The sequence below is a fragment of the Panthera tigris genome, chromosome C1 (assembly GCF_018350195.1).
Source record: "Panthera tigris isolate Pti1 chromosome C1, P.tigris_Pti1_mat1.1, whole genome shotgun sequence".
Classification (NCBI taxonomy): domain Eukaryota; kingdom Metazoa; phylum Chordata; class Mammalia; order Carnivora; family Felidae; genus Panthera; species Panthera tigris.
In genome coordinates this window covers 219724741-219740113 of record NC_056667.1, presented here as the reverse complement: position 1 = coordinate 219740113, position 15373 = coordinate 219724741, and the positions used below count along the sequence as shown (strand labels likewise).

Here is a 15373-nt window from a genome sequence, read left to right as displayed (position 1 = left end):
AGAAAAGCCTAGGTTCTCTCCTGGCCTTGTTGGGGCGGCGGGGGGGCGGGGGGGGGGGAGTTCTGCCTCAAATAGAGGACGCAGCCAGCCCTCCTCGGGCCTGGCCCTCACCCGCCTGGCCGGCACCTTCTCTGTCCCAGGAACACACGGAGCCCCGAGGCCCCTCGTCTCCGTCCCCCCCATCATGTACCACGGCCCCCTCAAGAAGTCTGTCCCCAGATCACCTCAGCCGAGAGGCTGCGTCGGTATCTGCCCTGCTCCAGCCCTCCCCACAGGCCCCCTGCACCTGACCGTCCCTCCCAGGCAGTGTCAGTGCCCTGGGCTGGGGTCAGGCCAGGCTGTGAGCGAGTGGGTGCAGCCCCACTGGAGACACACGGCCCTTCCCAGATGCAGAGGGGAGGTCTGTTCCGTCCTCCGGGAAGAAGACACAGCACCACCATCAGGGGCCTTCAGTTCTTGTCCCTGACTGCAGTGACCAACACCCCCCAATCCTGTCCTTCCCAGTGAGCCTCGTCCAGACCCTCGGGAGCCAGGAACACAGCTGCCCCCCACCCAGCCCTCAGGGCTCACACCCTGTGCCCGCCATGCTGGGGTCCTGTCCTGGGCGGGCAGGAGCTAGAATCACCAAGTCCGGGACAAGGCGAGGACATCAGGCAAGGTCACACATGAGGGAACAAACCCTGCCGGGGAAGGCTGCGGAGGGCACAGGCTTGCATGCCTGGAAAACCCAGTAGCTTCTGCGGAAACACGAATAGGGCAATAAGAAAATGGAGTCAGGTGGCACACACAAAATTAACCCCCAGAAATAAATGGCTTTCGTACATTCAAACAGCCGCCCCCTGGAAGAGAGAGTGACAGAGAATCTAAAGTTACGCCCGAGGCGTAAATTTAACAAGAAACGCGCCGACCCGCAGGAGGACAGCTTGGCCGCAGGTGTGGGCCCTCCAGGCGGGGACACGCGGTGCCATCGAGACACCACCCCCCCCCCCCAGGTTGACTGGTAGGTGTGACCATCCCAGTGAAAACCCACTGCGACTGAAAAGTTCGTATGGAGAAGCAAACAAGAAGAAGAAACCTAGGAAACCAAGCGAAGGAGAGCAGCTGTATCAGACCTCCGGCTCGAAACGGTGGTGCTCACACACGAGAGGTGGGACACTGGGAAAGGACATCCTGCAACAGAGGGCGTGAGCAGCTATTCGAAAAGCACCAGGTGGACTCCGTTCGTGTGCCAGGGACTTGCACAAATCCCAAATACAAGCGTTAGGACGGAAACCCGAGCAGACGCAGAGGAAGACGGGCGAGGTCCTTCACGCTGGAGCAGGAAAGCCTCCCCACACCGGCTCGAAACCACAGCACCATTAGAGAGATTGACACATTCAACTCTACAAATTGGGGGAAACACTTTAATGTGGCAAAAGGAAAGTCAGAAGCAAACCAGGGGAAAGTATTTGCAATATTATTACACAAAAGGTTAAGACTCCAGTTATGTAAAGACCTAAAATACGGAAAGAGCAAGGCCGATGGAAGGCACGATGGAAAAGTGAGCAGAAGATATGATGAGGCGGCACCACCAACTCACACGCCCACGCGCACACATACGTGCACACGCATGCACGCGGACACGCACGTAACCACACACACGCGCGTGTGTTCCATCTACGTATACTCAGATCCCTTAAGCAACCAAAGGATGTTCAATTTTACTCATAATAAGAAAAACGCAGATTACGACTTACAAATCACCCGCGGGCAAAACTCTGACCGCGTGACAACACGGTGCTGGCGAGGACGTGGAGAGACAGCCCTGGAGCGGCCGGGGGCGACAAGGCCGGACTGGAGGACTAGGCACCAGCCAGTGGTTAGAGAAACATGTGCCCTTTGACCCCTAAGCCCCGCCTATATAACTCCTCCCGGGGGTGAGCCAGCCGCCAGGACCCCGCGTGCACCCCAGGCAGGCAGCAGGAGTCGGGGGAACCCCAGGGGCAAGTCACTGCCCCCCAAAAAAGGAACTGAGCTGGGGGCTCTACTCAAAGACAAGGGAGCACTTTGAGCACGAAAATACCAATTAAAATTAACATATTTTGAGTATGTTTTAAAAGAGGTAAGTTCGTATTCTAAAAAAAGAAGAAGGAGGGGGAGAAAAAAGAAGACAGAGGAGCACGCAGCAGAGAGGGAAGGAAGCGGTGGCCTCACCAAGCCACCGGCCGGGCCACCCACTGGCGGCAGCGCCGCGGCTCAGACAAGAAGTGAGAGAGCGCGGGCACAGTCAGCACTCTGATGCTCGCCTTCCCGGAACACGGCCCCTGCGGCCCGCCTCCACTCATTTTTTCCGTGCCCTGCTCTGCCCCAGTCCCGTGTGTCAACGGCCCTGGCTGGGGCAACTTGCCCATCCCCACCCACGCCCCCCCCACCCCCAGCGGTTCCCTCTCTGCCAGCCTGGCTCATCTCCTGGAGGCTGGCCTCAGGAGGACCGGTGGGGGCCTGGGCTCTTCAGATGAGGCCTGAGACCCTGGCACAGGGCACCCGGGGCGGAGGGCATGTGGCCACCCCGACAGCCCGGGGCCACCAGAGCCCCACACTTGTAGCCCCTCCGGCCAGGAGGACGACCTCTCCCACTACCTGTGCTCACCTTTCCTGGTCTGCAGAGCTGGGGGCAAGCGCTGGCCTCCTCCCGATAGGAATGCAAGGCCGTGTGGGACGGGAGGACAGGAGTCTGTGCCATACCCAGAAATCCAAGGTGGGGGCCCTGACAAAGGTCTCCTGGCAGGAGAAGAGCACAGACCCCAAAGGCAACCCGCCCAGGGGATCGGGAAGGAGGGGCTGGCGGTCCTCACTCCAGGGTCCCAGCCCCAGTGCGTGGTAACCAATCCCGCGTGGACAGGGGCATGTTTGCGCCTGGTGCAGCTCCTGAGATTTAGGAGAATTCGGGATGGGGTGGGGAGGTGTCTTCCTGAGGGCAATCAAGGCGGCATGGCCAGCATGATGTTGACTCCAATCGCTGGAACCCCTCAACTGCTGCTCAACCGCAGCCCCCTGGGGGCCTTGGACCCGCCGGCTCCGGTCCGGTGGCCCCACCCAATTATGGGGGCCCATGTCTGAGGCTCCTGAGCTGACCAGCTCACAGTGAGGCTGATGACATTGTCACGAGTCCACTGGCCACTTGGATGCTCTCAAGATTATACAACCATTGTCAGGCACTTTCTTCTTTCTCTTTTCTTACTGTCAGAGTGTTGATGGCTATACTTTTTTCTTAAATTAGTAGAAATATTTTTTTTTAATGTTTATTTATTCTTGGGAGAGACAGAGACAGAGACAGAGCACATGCAGGGGAGGGGCAGAGAGCAAGGGAGACACAGACTCCGAAGCAGCTCCAGGCTCCGAGCTGTCAGCACAGAGCCCGACGCAGGGTTCGAACTCACAAACTGTGAGCTCACGACCTGAGCCAAAGTCGGATGCTCAACCGACTGAGCCACCCAAGCGCCCGAATTAGTAGATATATTTTAAAGCGGTTTTAGGTTTACAGAACTGAGCAGTAAGTCTCAGTACGCCACCCCCATGCCCCCCGCACACACAGTGTCCCCGAGGTTAGCATCCCCCACTGGTGGGGCACATCTGTCCTAACTGATGAACCAGCAGTGATCTGGTACCTCACATCAGGGCTCACTCGTGGCGATGTGCACTCTGTGGGTTTGGACAGATGTACGGTGACACGTACCTACCATTATGGTATGGCACTCGCTGCCCTCACGGCCCCAAGAACCTTCCGTGCCCCACACACACCCCTCTCCTCCCCACAACCTCTGACAGCCACCCGTCTTTTCACTGTCTTCCAAGGTCTGCCTTCTCCAGGATGTCATATGGAATCGCACAGCACGTAACCCTGTCACACTGGCTTCTTTCACTTAGTGACGCACCTTCGGGTTCCTCCATGTGTTTCACGGCTCGATAGCGCGTTGCTTTTTGGCGCTGAGTAATCTCCCGCTGTCTGGATAGACCAGTTTGTCCGTTCACCTCCTCGAGGACATCCTGATTTCTTCCAAGGTTTGGCAATTCTGAATAAAGCCGCTATAAACACCATGTGCAGGTTTTTGTGTAGACACGGGTTTTCAACTCATTTGGATAAATACCCAGGAACACGATTGCTGGATCCTACGGCAAGAGTTTGTTCAGTTTTGTAAGAGACGGTGACGCTGTCTTCCCACGTGGCCGCCCCGCCCGCCGCCGGAGAACGCTCCTGCTGCTCCACCCCTCGCCAGCAGGCGGCGCTGTCAGCCTTCCGGACCCGCCGCGCTGATAGGCTAATCGCGTCCTGCTCTTTGTTTTACTTGGTCTTCCCCATGGGGGCATCTTTCCATATGCTCACTTGCCAAAGCACGCAAACAAGTCTTAAAACTCCCAATGAGAAGGCAAACAGCACAGGTAAAAAAGGGCGAAGGCTCTAAACAGACTCCTCACCAAAGACGAGCTGCGGCCACTTTGGAAAACAGGCTGGGCAATTTCTTGCAAAGTGAAACTATCCGATAAACCAGCAGGTATCCTGAAATGTTTGGCGGAATTCACGGGGAAAGCCATGTACCCCTGCAGTTTTCCTAGAATGCACATATTTTTTTTTTATTTTTTATTATGTTTTTAATGTTCTGTTTATTGTTGAGAGAGAGAGAGTGTGAGCAGGGGAGGGGCAGAGAGAGAGAGGGCGACACCGAATCTGAGGCAGGCTCCAGGCTCTCTGGGCTGTCAGCATGGCTGACATGAAACCGTCGCGGGGCTCGAACCCACTAACCGTGAGATCATGACCTGAGCCGAAGTCGGACAATCAACCTACTGAGCCACCCAGGTGCCCCAGTGTGTGGAGATTTTAAATTCCAGATTAACTTCTTTAATAGGATTTTTCAGGCTATTTTGTCTTTAATAAGTTGTATTTTTCCAGGAATTGTCCATTCATATAAATGGTTCCTAGTATCTTCTTGAAACCTGTGAACATCTGTAGGGCCCTCCTCGTGTGTCCCATCTCGTTCCTGATACTGGATTTGTGCGTTTTGTGTCTTTTATGACCAGCCCCTCGAGGGGGTTATCAGTTTTACTAGCTTTCTAAAAACCCAGCTCTGGCTCTGGCCATTCCCTCTGGTGTCTGAAGTCTCCTGTCCCTCTAGTTCTGCTGCTTCCTTGGACTTCACTTACTGCCACTTTCTAAGGTGCTGGCATCACGGCACCTCCCCCCACCCCCGCCCCCACGGGACCCACCTGGCTCAGCTCAACTCACAGATTGCCTGCGGTGCTCACACAATTAACTTCAACGTCTTTTTCCATTTTCAGTGTAGCGTCTTCTTTGAACCAGGGGTAATTCAGAATTGTGTTTCTCAATTTTCAGACACAAGATTGGAAAAAAAAAAATTTTTTTTTTGAGAGACACAGAGAAGCAAGGAAGGGGTAGAGGGAGAGGGAGGGCCAGAATTCCAAGCTCAGCGCGGAGCCCGACGCAGGGCTCGGTCCCAGGAGCCCCGAGATCACGACCTGAGCCGGAATCAAGAGTTGGATGCTGAACCGACTGAGCCGCCCAGGTGCCCCCACAAGGAAGATTTTAAGCTTCCTTTTGTTTTCATTTCTAGCTCAATTTCACTGTGATTTTCAATCCTTTGAAGTCTTCTAGAGACTTGACTTCATAATCCAATATAATGTCAATTTTCACACCTACGTGTACTCCAACAGACTGTAGATTCTGTTCTGTGCAGTGCTGTGCGTGTGTCCACTGAGGGAAGCTTCTTGGGCAAGTTGGCCAAAGCTTCTGTGTGCAACCTGATTTTGTCTGCTCACTCTGTCAGTCATTGAGACTTGTATCTACAATTTTCTACTGTAACTGTGGATCTATGTCTCCTAGAAGTCTGCCCACTTTTGTTTCTTATTTCAAAGCATACTATGAGGTATGTACAAATGGGTCGGACCAGAGAGCCCGTCAGGAAGGCCGGCAGCGCTCCAGACGCTTGTCCCCGAGGCCGGGTGGCTTGGGGCCCGGCGGCAGGTTCTGCAGGACCTCACCAAGGGAGAACATGCAGAAGGAGATCTCCTCGTAGGAGACCCTGGCCCCACTCTCAAACAGACAAGCAAAGGTCAGGGCTCCCTTGACAGTTGGCCCGACGGATGCCAGATCAGAGTAGCCGCTGGGCCCCTCATAGATCACCCAGGGCTCCGTCCAGCTGTGGGGATCCAGGGGGGACCGGCTCAGATAGATTCCCATATGGAGCCGAGCCCTGCGCCCCACCGGGTGGGAATACAGCAGCCAGGTGGGGCTCTGAGACAGGGTGGCAGGGGGCCCGGGGACCTTCGAGGTCCAGGCCGCCATGATCCCACTGAGCCCAGGCCCCAGGCCAGGCTCTTCGGGGCTGTCCCTACATCCCTCCATCCCGCTGGGCCCCTGGGCCCCTTGGGTGTCTCCAGTACCCTCCTCTGAGGGTTCCTGGACTCCAAGACAGAGGTGTGGAGAGTAGGAGTGGCTCCCGGCACCCACTGGACATCTACCATTCCTCGGCCTGCTAAAGAGTGGGGCAGGGAAGCCAAGGACGCTGCCCTGGCAGCCCCGGGCGGTCTCGGCCAGGGCGGGCACCAGCTCCCCGGGCAGGAAGGAGGTGCCCTCGTCTGCACTGAGCGCCTGCACGCGGCTCCCCAGGGGGCTCCGGGCGTTGCAGTACAGGATGTGGCCGGCCTGCCCGCTGTCCACCGCGGCCAGCTGGCACTCGCCCGAGCGAAGGTTGGGCACCAGGCCTCCGTGGCGCCAGGTGCGACCGTGGTCGTCACTGTAGAAGGTGAAGGCATGCGGGCTGGTCCTGCAGATCTTGCCAAAGCACTCCCGCCGGTCTATGTGGTACGTGTAGGCAGGCACCAGCAGGCGGCCTGAGCGCAGCTGGATGCCGTGGCCCGGGCCCACGGCAAATGTGGCCCAGTCTGCAGAAGAGGGACTGCTGATCATCCGAGCTGGGAGGCAGCCTTGGCGGAAGCCAGACGCCACCGCCCTGGGGGTCAGGGACGATCTGGAGCCAGTGCCTCAGATGTGGGGACAGCTCATGAGGAAATGGGGGACTGCACCCCCACCCGCACTCCTGCCGGCCACTCCGAATCCCCCAGGGCTGGACAAGCCTCTCTTCGCCACTAGCGGGAGCAGGGAGCCCGGGCAGGTGGCTCTGCCAGGCTCTCCGGACGGCATCAGGTAGCTAGTCCCTGGGCCCGAGGGGGCAGCCACTGGCAGTGCTCAGCGTGAGCCCTGCCCAGAGAGGGGCAGCCAAGGGCAGAAGGGGTACAAGGACCCTCAGGGTGGGGTCAGGCCCTGGGCCTGGGTCGCATGGGGTAGGGTCCACAGGAACAGAGAGCTCTTCGGAGCAGCTCTGTGTGTCCTGGCCAGGTCTCAAAGCCTGCCACATCCCCTCAGCTCAGCTCCCACCTGCGAGGATCAGCGTGACCCCTGGGCCAGTGTCGCCACACCACGGTTGGGGTCGCCTCGGGGGGCAGTGGGTGCTATGGCCCTCGGGGAGGGGGCAGCAGGAGCAGAGGAAAAGCTTTAGGGTCAGGCCACCTGCCTGGCCCTGGGCTGGACACCCCCCCTCCCCCCCCCTCCCCCCCGCCCACCGGGGTCCGGGTGCTAAGAAGGAGGGGCCTCAGCGCTCAGAGCGAGACGGCCTTGGTTAGATGAGCCTGTTCCTGCCGCCAGGAGGTGGGGGTGACCAACACCCATTCACGGGACTGAGGGGTTCGGAGGGGCGGGGGGGGGGGGGTCAGTCCCAAGAAACAGTGTTGGGGAGTAGGCAGCCACGTGACCTGCAGACGGACCCTTCCCTCGCCCCCGCAGTGCAGAGCCCCCCTCCCGTCACCTGGTGAGACCCCTCCACTCTGCAGGCCCCCTCCCAGCGCAGACCGAGCCGAGCGGACCCCACCCCGAGCGAACCCCGCCCCGCCTACCCTGCTCGGCACCGCCCACCGCCTCCTCCGTGAGGTCCCGGGCGGCGCCCCAGCTGCGCCCCGCGTCCCGGCTGGTCACGCAGCAGAGGCGCGCGGCGTTCCTGCCCGCGGCGATCTGCGCGGCCTCGGGGGTGCGGCCCCGCACGGCGATGAAGAAGAGGAAGACGGTGGCCGTGCGCGCGTCGTGCACCGGGCAGGGGTTCATAGACCGGTGCTCCTCCAGGGCGGCCGTCCCCAGCACGCGCGCGGCGCCCCACTGCCGGGGGGGGGGGGGCGGCGGTCTCAGTTTACCCGCGCGCGGCGGCGGCCCCCCCCGGCCCTGCCCGCGGGGCGCGCCCGGCCACTCACCCGCACGGAGCCCCCCGCCAGCGTGCCCCGTCTCTGCACCAGCCGGTGCGCGTGCGCGTCGTCGGGGCTGAGCCGCTGCTCCGCGAAGGCCAGCAGGGTGGGCGCGGGGGGCACGGGCAGCAGCGCGGGCACGCGGTACGTCAGGCCGCTCCTCTCGCGCTGGAAGAGCACTGTCCGCTCGGGGACGCGCGGGGCCCCCATGCTCTGCGGGGACACCCCCGCCCCCCCCCCCCCCCGGCCCCCGGGGTCAGCGGGCGGGGCTGGCGCGCTCCCCTCCTGTGCGCCTGGATGGGGGAGGGGGCTCTGCGGGTGCAGACGCCCCCACCCACCCGCGCGCCTCCCTGTGCCCCTCCTCCTCGGAGACCACCCTGTCCCGGGCTCCTCACCCCACGTCCACGGCCGTCCCTGCCCACCCCTCCCTCCTTGCCACTGCACCCCCAAACGTCTGCAGTCGACCCTTCCTCCTCTCAACCGGGTCCCCCCGAGAGGGAGCTGCCTGCTCGGTGTCAGAAGCGGGGGGGCCCCGGCCGGAGTGCCCCGACTGCCCGCCCCGTGCCCGGACACAGGCAGGAGGCTGTCCAAGTGGACAATCCGGGCACAACGTTTGGGACACGCAGGGGTTCAGTTTCCCCCAGGAGGGACCCCACGAGCACGGGAGCCACACAAGCACAGAGAGACACAGGTACAGACGTGCTAGACACCCCGAAAATGAGACAGGGAGAGCCGGGCAGGCGGCACAGGTGCGGACACCGGTGCGCACACTCACCACGCAGGAAGGAGCCTCGGAGACAGAAGGAGCTTGCGTCCCACACCCACGACCGCAGGCTTCTCGGGGAAGGTGCCCCAGCTGCCGCCACCACCCTGCTCAGACCTGGGGGTCAGGGGGCTCTTGGGAGTGGCCAGGAGACGGGGGTGGGGGGGGGGGTGCCTGCTGAAACCAAGAGGGGGCGCCAGTGGGGCTCCTGCAGAGAAGGGGCCTGAATTCCAGGTCCCTAGCAGGCCACCTATGGGTGCCGGGGACCAGTCCCTCGGGCTCCTGAGCAAAGCTGGGGTCATGAGGAGGTCCAGCAGAGACACCCCCCACAAGGTGCCCCAAATGGGTCCCACGTGTGCCTCAAGGGAGGAAGGTACACACCCCAGTGTCCAGGCCCCCCCAGCTGGACCCCACAAGCTGAAGCCAGGTTGGGGAGGGGGTGGTGTGCTTGGGAGCTTCCCAGAGTGGAAGGCTAAGAGGGTGGGGGAAGGGGAGGGGAAGGGACCGAGGGGAGGCAACATTCCAGGCACCAGGGGGGCCCTGGCAGGAGGGGGGGGAGATTCAGCAAGGAGAGAGGAGACCCTCCCCACTGCACTCCAGGCCTCTCTTCCACAACCCCGGCCCCACCTGCCCCTGCCCCTGGGCCCCATGCCCCTCACAGCCCCAACCCCCAAAACCTTGGCTGGACACAAGGCCCACAAGCCTTGTGGCTTGTGGCTGGCCCACAAGCAGGGGACAGAGAGTGGCCTAGGGCAGACTTCCTGGAGGCAGCCCCCCTCCTAGGAGTGTGCTCCCAAGGGAGGCTCACATTTGGGGTGCACGTGGAGGCCTCTTTCTCTGATTTGCACAAGACAAATGAGGGCTGGCCCAGCCCCCTCCCCCCCCCCCCCTCCACCGCAGGGACGGGAGTGAGTGAGCAGAGAGGCCCAGGGGACCGCAGGCAATAGGGGCAGGGGTGCCACACGCCGAACTTGGAGCAGCCAGAGGCCCACCGCCAGGCACCGGGAGGTAACTGGCACCTGAGGGCACCGAGGGGAGGGCGAGGCAGGGAGGCGGGAGAGAGCGAAACACCCCACGTCACGCTCAGAGTACCCCTCTCGGCAGATCAAGCCCCCCCACACACAGGCACGGCCAGTGCGTGTCTGAGGAGACAGGATGCAGAGGGGTGACCGGTCACGGGAACGAGCACCCACCGCAGGAGCGGCCTCGCCGGGACACACGGGAGGCCTTGCCGCTGGCTCGGCCTCCTCTCCTGAGGTCCCCCAAACAGACAGACGTGTCCGTCTCAGTCCACCTCAGCCCAGGGCCACCTGCTCCCGAAAGGCTCTCGTGGGCGGCACGCAGGCCCACCCCACTGCCCGCCCCACCCCCACCACAGCCTCTGGGGCTCTGAGAGCAGCTTCCTGTGTGCTGGAAGCCCCCCGGCCCGCCCCCAGTCTGCATCCAAGGGGCAGTTGTCCCCAAGCAGGAAGCAGGTGCACATGCCACGTGTCCCCAAAGGCTGAATGGACACAAGGGGACATTCTCTCCACTTGGCTCACTCCACAGGCCCTGAGACCACCTGGGCTGGTGTCGGGGAAGGCAGAGGCTCCGGGCCCAGCCCACCCCCACCCTGCGGACAGAGCAGGAGAAACGGAGGTTCCCCAGACCAGCGGCTCCCAGACCAGCGGCTCGCGCTGCTGGCTGCACAGAGCAGGGCAGGGCCGCCGGGCCCTCGGCGCTGTCCTTGTCTAGGCCAAGCCGCGGGTTTCGGCAGAGCCCAAAGTCCCAGGAAGACCCCCTCAAGCGAAAAGGAAGAGCAGGGCCCCGGGGGCTCCCAGATGAGCAGGTAGCAGGGGTCTGCCTGACCAGGATAGGACGGCTGTGTCCCGACATCCTGTCTGGGCTGCCTGGAGCACTCAGGACAGCCCTCCGGACCAGCACGTCTCCTGTCCCTTGGACCAGGATCCCGGCCTGCTGCAGGGCACTTAAATGCACGCACACGAAGACAGCATGAGGAGAGACGGGCTTTGCAGACAAGCGGACAGAGGGGCCCTCTTAGCTCCGTCACTGCCCTGCCGGATGGGAATCCGGTCTAACCTGCCTGTCCTGTGCCCTGTCAGGGGCAAGGACTCAATTACAAACCCTGTGCCCGGTGGAGTGTGGCCTACACACCCGTCGGATCCTGCAGGCTGGGACGGTGCCCCTGGCATTGAGCCCCTGCACCCTGTCTGCATCACCCAACCTCTAAATCTACCCCTGGGGCCCTTTGGCACACCTGTCACTTGGGCCAGGACCTCATCCCACGGCGGGGGGGTGGGGGGGTGGGGGGGGGGCGGGCATCCATGTGGAACCTCTGGCTGGACGGCCCTCACTCCAGGAACCCACTGCCCTCTGCCCAGAGAAGGGCCGCCAGGGAGGGAACGGAGCGCCGTTTCTGGCCCTCGGGGCTGGGGTGCGGGTGAGCGGGGAGGGGACTCACCGGGCACCACAGGGAGGCTGAAGAGCTGGCTGTGGGGCAGCAACAGGGGCGCCTGCTTCTCCAAGCCCCTGAGCAGCGCAGAGACAGAGACCCGCCCGCTGTGTGGGCGGGGGCCGGGAGCTGGCGGGATCCCAGGGCCGCGTCAGGACCCAGGATCCAGGACCCTCCCGCCAGCTGTGCGACTAAAGCCTGTGCAGCTGGGAGAGCGGGTGGAGGTGCAGAAGGGCACCCCGGGGAGGGGCCGGGCGTCGCGACAGGGCCACACTGCATTCCTCTCTGCTGCTCAGCTCTCTCCACCCTGGAGTGTCGGGGCTCACCCTCCAGCAAAGGGCCACGGCGGACCTCTGAGCTGGACCCGGATATCCGCTGCCCGCAAGCCTCACCAGAGACACCTGCCGTGTGAAGCCGAGTGAGCGCTCAGACCCCCGGCCACGCGCCATGACCCCCACACCGCCCCGGGGGTGCCGGGCCCTCTGGCTCTCACCAGACCTCAGCCCCGCGTCCGTGCTGGGGAGCCAGCTCAGGCCCGGCGGGCCGGCACCCCACCCCCTTCCTAGCCCCAGCCACCTTGCCACGCTGGCCCCTTCCACCAGGGCCCACTTCCCGGGGGGCCGCTGCCCGGGCCGGGGCTCCAGGGGAGCCCTCAGCACCCCAGCTGCCGTCCGTGGAAAGGCCGAGGGGCCGTCCTGCTCAGGAGCCCCCTGGGCCCCACCCTCTGACACTCCATCCCCTGCCCCTCCCTCTGACATGGTGTCACCTGCAGGACCCTGAGACCTGAGCTCTACTGCCACCCACTTGTCCCCCCGACCTTCATCCCCCATCCTTCCCGAAGCTCTTCCTTCCCCCTCATCTCCTCATTCAGGCACAAGACCCGACAGGTAAAGCATCCCGTGGAGGAAACTCAAACTTCCCCAAGCAGTAACGACAGTCTGGGCGAACAGCTCTGGGGGCCCAGACCGCCCAGACCGCCCAGACCAGTGTGAGCTCAACCCCCGACTGACGCCTGCGCAGACGGACCGCGGGGTGACCCACGGAGCCACCGACGGTTCCCCTCACCTCATTATAACGTTCCATCCCCCATCCAAGGAAGAGCCCAAGCCTCATTTCTACAACACACGGCGTGTGTGTCCGCGGAAGGTTTCCTTCAGGCCCGTGTGTGACCGCGTGCCCGCCTCTACACGGGATGACGAGGCTCCCCTTTCTGAACATTCCATCCTAACCCTAAATGAAAGGAACCCAGCCACCCTTGCTCGAGGGTCACGGCTCTGGAAGTGATTTCCCGTGATCTCCTTCTTTGCCGCAAATAAAGTCTTCTTTGTGTGCTAACTCGCCTGGTGGAGGTTCTACGAGTGACTCCCCAAGGAGGGAACTCACGTCAGGCGTTACAACAGGACTTGGAAGGGGAAACCGAGCTCTGGGGAGATTATGACATCATAAGATGTCCACGTAGGGATCATAAACCAGCCGGGACTGTTCAGGTCCCCGGGGGGGCACCTGGGGAGCAGGTGGGAGGCGACCCCGATGCCGGCCAGGCCACTGGGCAGCAAGGATGTCCCTAGCCGGCAGCCTGCGCCCAGACGGAAGCCCGGAGATCTGCCGTGGAAGGAACGGGAAGACGGGGAAGGAGTCGGCACAGCCTCCCCACCTCTCAGGGCTCCACTCACACCATCTCGCTCCCCGTGTCCCCCAAGTCTGGGCCTGATGCAGTCTGATGGGCCCCCCACGGAGCCTCCAAGTCACGTGGGCAAAGTGCCCACGTTCAGCAGGGCCGTCTAACCACGATACCCACTGGGGCCTTGGAAGGAGGAGACTCTTGGACAGGCCTCCTTCCCTCTGCGTAAGGATTTGGGATTCGGGTACTTTGCGGGTTGTTTTTATTTTTTTAACGATACCAAGGAGTGCTTAGTAAATAATTCACCGTTTGGAAAACTTTTATTCATAGCGATTTTCTAAGTAAGCCGTTAATAATCTTTCCCGTGTATTCATCTGAAAACCAGCTGTTTTTCATGTGTGACAATGATCTTTCCTCTAGAAACAGAGCAAGAGATCTATGGGCTCTGTTTTGTTTTCTGGTGTGGTTTTTTTTTTTCTGGTTTTTTTTTTTTTATTGAAGTGTAGTTGACATATGACACTATATTAGCTTCAGGTTGGGACAGAATTATATGCATTACAAAATGCTCACTCCCACCTGCAAACAACATTATCACAGGACTGACTGCATTCTGTCCTGTGCCCCTCACCTTCATTGCTATTTATTCCCTAACTGGACGTTTGTGCCTCTTATTCCCTCCACCTGGTCACCCATCCTCCCCGACCCCATAATGTTTTAGTGAGAAGCCAGCAGGTTTTTAACAAAACATGGAGATTTTACATGAAAACCTGTATTTCCAGCCTCTCCTGAAAAATCAGCCCACAGCCGGCCATCACTGCCCCCCTGCCCCCACCCTGACCCCAGCATCACAAAGGCGTTGAAATCCCCCCCCAAAGGGATTTTCTGCCTGGCTTTGTGCTCCCCACTTTTATTGGCTACAGACCCAAGCATTTTAAATACCCCTTTTGAATGGATTTCCTGAGCAGATGGTTTTCCGTGTTTTTTTTGTTACAGACCACATGCACTTTACCTTGTAATAAATACCCCTGAATTTCCTTCCAAAGAGACAGAACCAGTTTACATTCCTGCCAACCTCAAAGGCAAAAGCAAACATCATTGAATTCCTATTATTACTTTGCGTTCTTGATGGGCATGCTGAGAACAGACCCCCTTCTGTGGTCCTGGCACTGGGGACAAGACAAGGCACGTCTGTCCTCACCCTGGACAGGCACGCTGGCCCAGGCTAACTGGTGGAGCCTGCCTGACGCCCAGGGCACCCAATTTGAGTCTGTCTTCAAGTGGGGGTAATATTTTCGTTTCTTTGTGTGGCTATAGTTTCTTACCTATAAATCCCTCACTCTCCTTCTGGGACTCGGTTACCCACGTGCTGCCTAACCTGCATCTGGTCTCCCTTCCGTTCCCCCAGGACGTCCCTCCACGGTCCCCACTGCCCCTGGCTCTCTGCAGCGTCCGTTCTGGTCTTTACGGTCTCTGTGCAGTTTTGGGGAAGTCAGGTTTTCAGTTTCTGATATCCTGTTTTACTCTCAAAAATCTCTGCAATATGTCCTCTAATCTCACTGAAGATTCATTATTCTTACATTTCCCATTAAATTGATGTCCAAGGTAGTTGCTGCCTGTTCTGATGGCTGGGTGTCTCTGCGAAATGCTGACCCCCTGAAAAGTGCGGCCACGCCCCCTCCACAGGTGCCCCCCACCCCCTCCCGGCCAGGCAACTGGGGACTTCGGGCCGAGGACCCTGGCGTGGAAGGAAGAAGACCCCGGGCACCCGGCGGACAGGCCAGGCTGAGCCTCCCGGCTGAGCGTGTGAGAGCAGTTCTGGTTCTTGGCTGCCCCAGGCACCCCGCTTCTCTCGGGACACGGGGCATCCGGTTCCAGTGTGCACCCCGCCCTAAGCACTGGGCCCCGGGGCAGCCAGGGATCCTGTCCTGCTAGGCAGGGGGTCCTCAGTCCCTCCCCACGGGTGGCAAACAGGGGTGCCTGGAAGCCGCCCCCCTCTGGCGCCGCACCCGAGGGGGTCTCCGGCACAAGGGAGGGTGCCGCCAGCCGCGGGGGGTCCCCCGGCAGACACTCCGGGGGGCTGTCCCAACAGGGAGCTGCAGGACTAACCCCCACCTCGTGCTCCGGCCAAACCACGCGTCTTATACACAGTTCGAACATTTCTCGACCTGAAGCCATTCTTCAGCTGGAAAGAAACCTCATACAGCCAAAGAGATGGGAAGCTGAACATTCCAGACTCGCTGCCTCATACCAGTTT

At 60.9% G+C, this 15373-nt stretch overlaps 1 protein-coding gene and 1 long non-coding RNA gene across 2 annotated transcripts; one reads left to right on the top strand and one right to left on the bottom strand.

Moving 5' to 3' along the window:
* Window positions 1-5546: 5546 nt before the first annotated feature.
* NEU4 (neuraminidase 4) lies at window positions 5547-11805 on the bottom strand. The gene is made up of 5 exons (XM_042995961.1): window positions 11508-11805; window positions 9059-9163; window positions 8293-8496; window positions 7945-8200; window positions 5547-6936 (listed from the first exon to the last, which is right to left on the bottom strand). The coding sequence occupies exons 3-5, from the start codon at window positions 8491-8493 to the stop codon at window positions 5951-5953; spliced, it is 1443 nt and encodes a 480-aa protein (XP_042851895.1). The 5' UTR covers window positions 8494-8496; window positions 9059-9163; window positions 11508-11805; the 3' UTR covers window positions 5547-5950.
* On the top strand, window positions 9976-12579 carry LOC122241092. The gene is made up of 3 exons (XR_006221058.1): window positions 9976-10054; window positions 11795-11916; window positions 12370-12579. It is a non-coding gene; the product is annotated as an uncharacterized LOC122241092 (long non-coding RNA).
* Window positions 12580-15373: the final 2794 nt, after the last annotated feature.

Excerpts from the sequence above, each read along its gene's own strand:
- NEU4 (XM_042995961.1), bottom strand. The coding sequence starts at position 8,493 with ATGGGGGCCCCGCGCGTCCCCGAGCGGACAGTGCTCTTCCAGCGCGAG. Across the intron at positions 8,201-8,292 it reads TGGCGGGGGGCTCCGTGCGG|TGGGGCGCCGCGCGCGTGCT; the intron begins GTGAGTGGCCGG and ends CCCCCCCGGCAG. Across the intron at positions 6,937-7,944 it reads GGTGGGCGGTGCCGAGCAGG|ACTGGGCCACATTTGCCGTG; the intron begins GTAGGCGGGGCG and ends CCTCTTCTGCAG.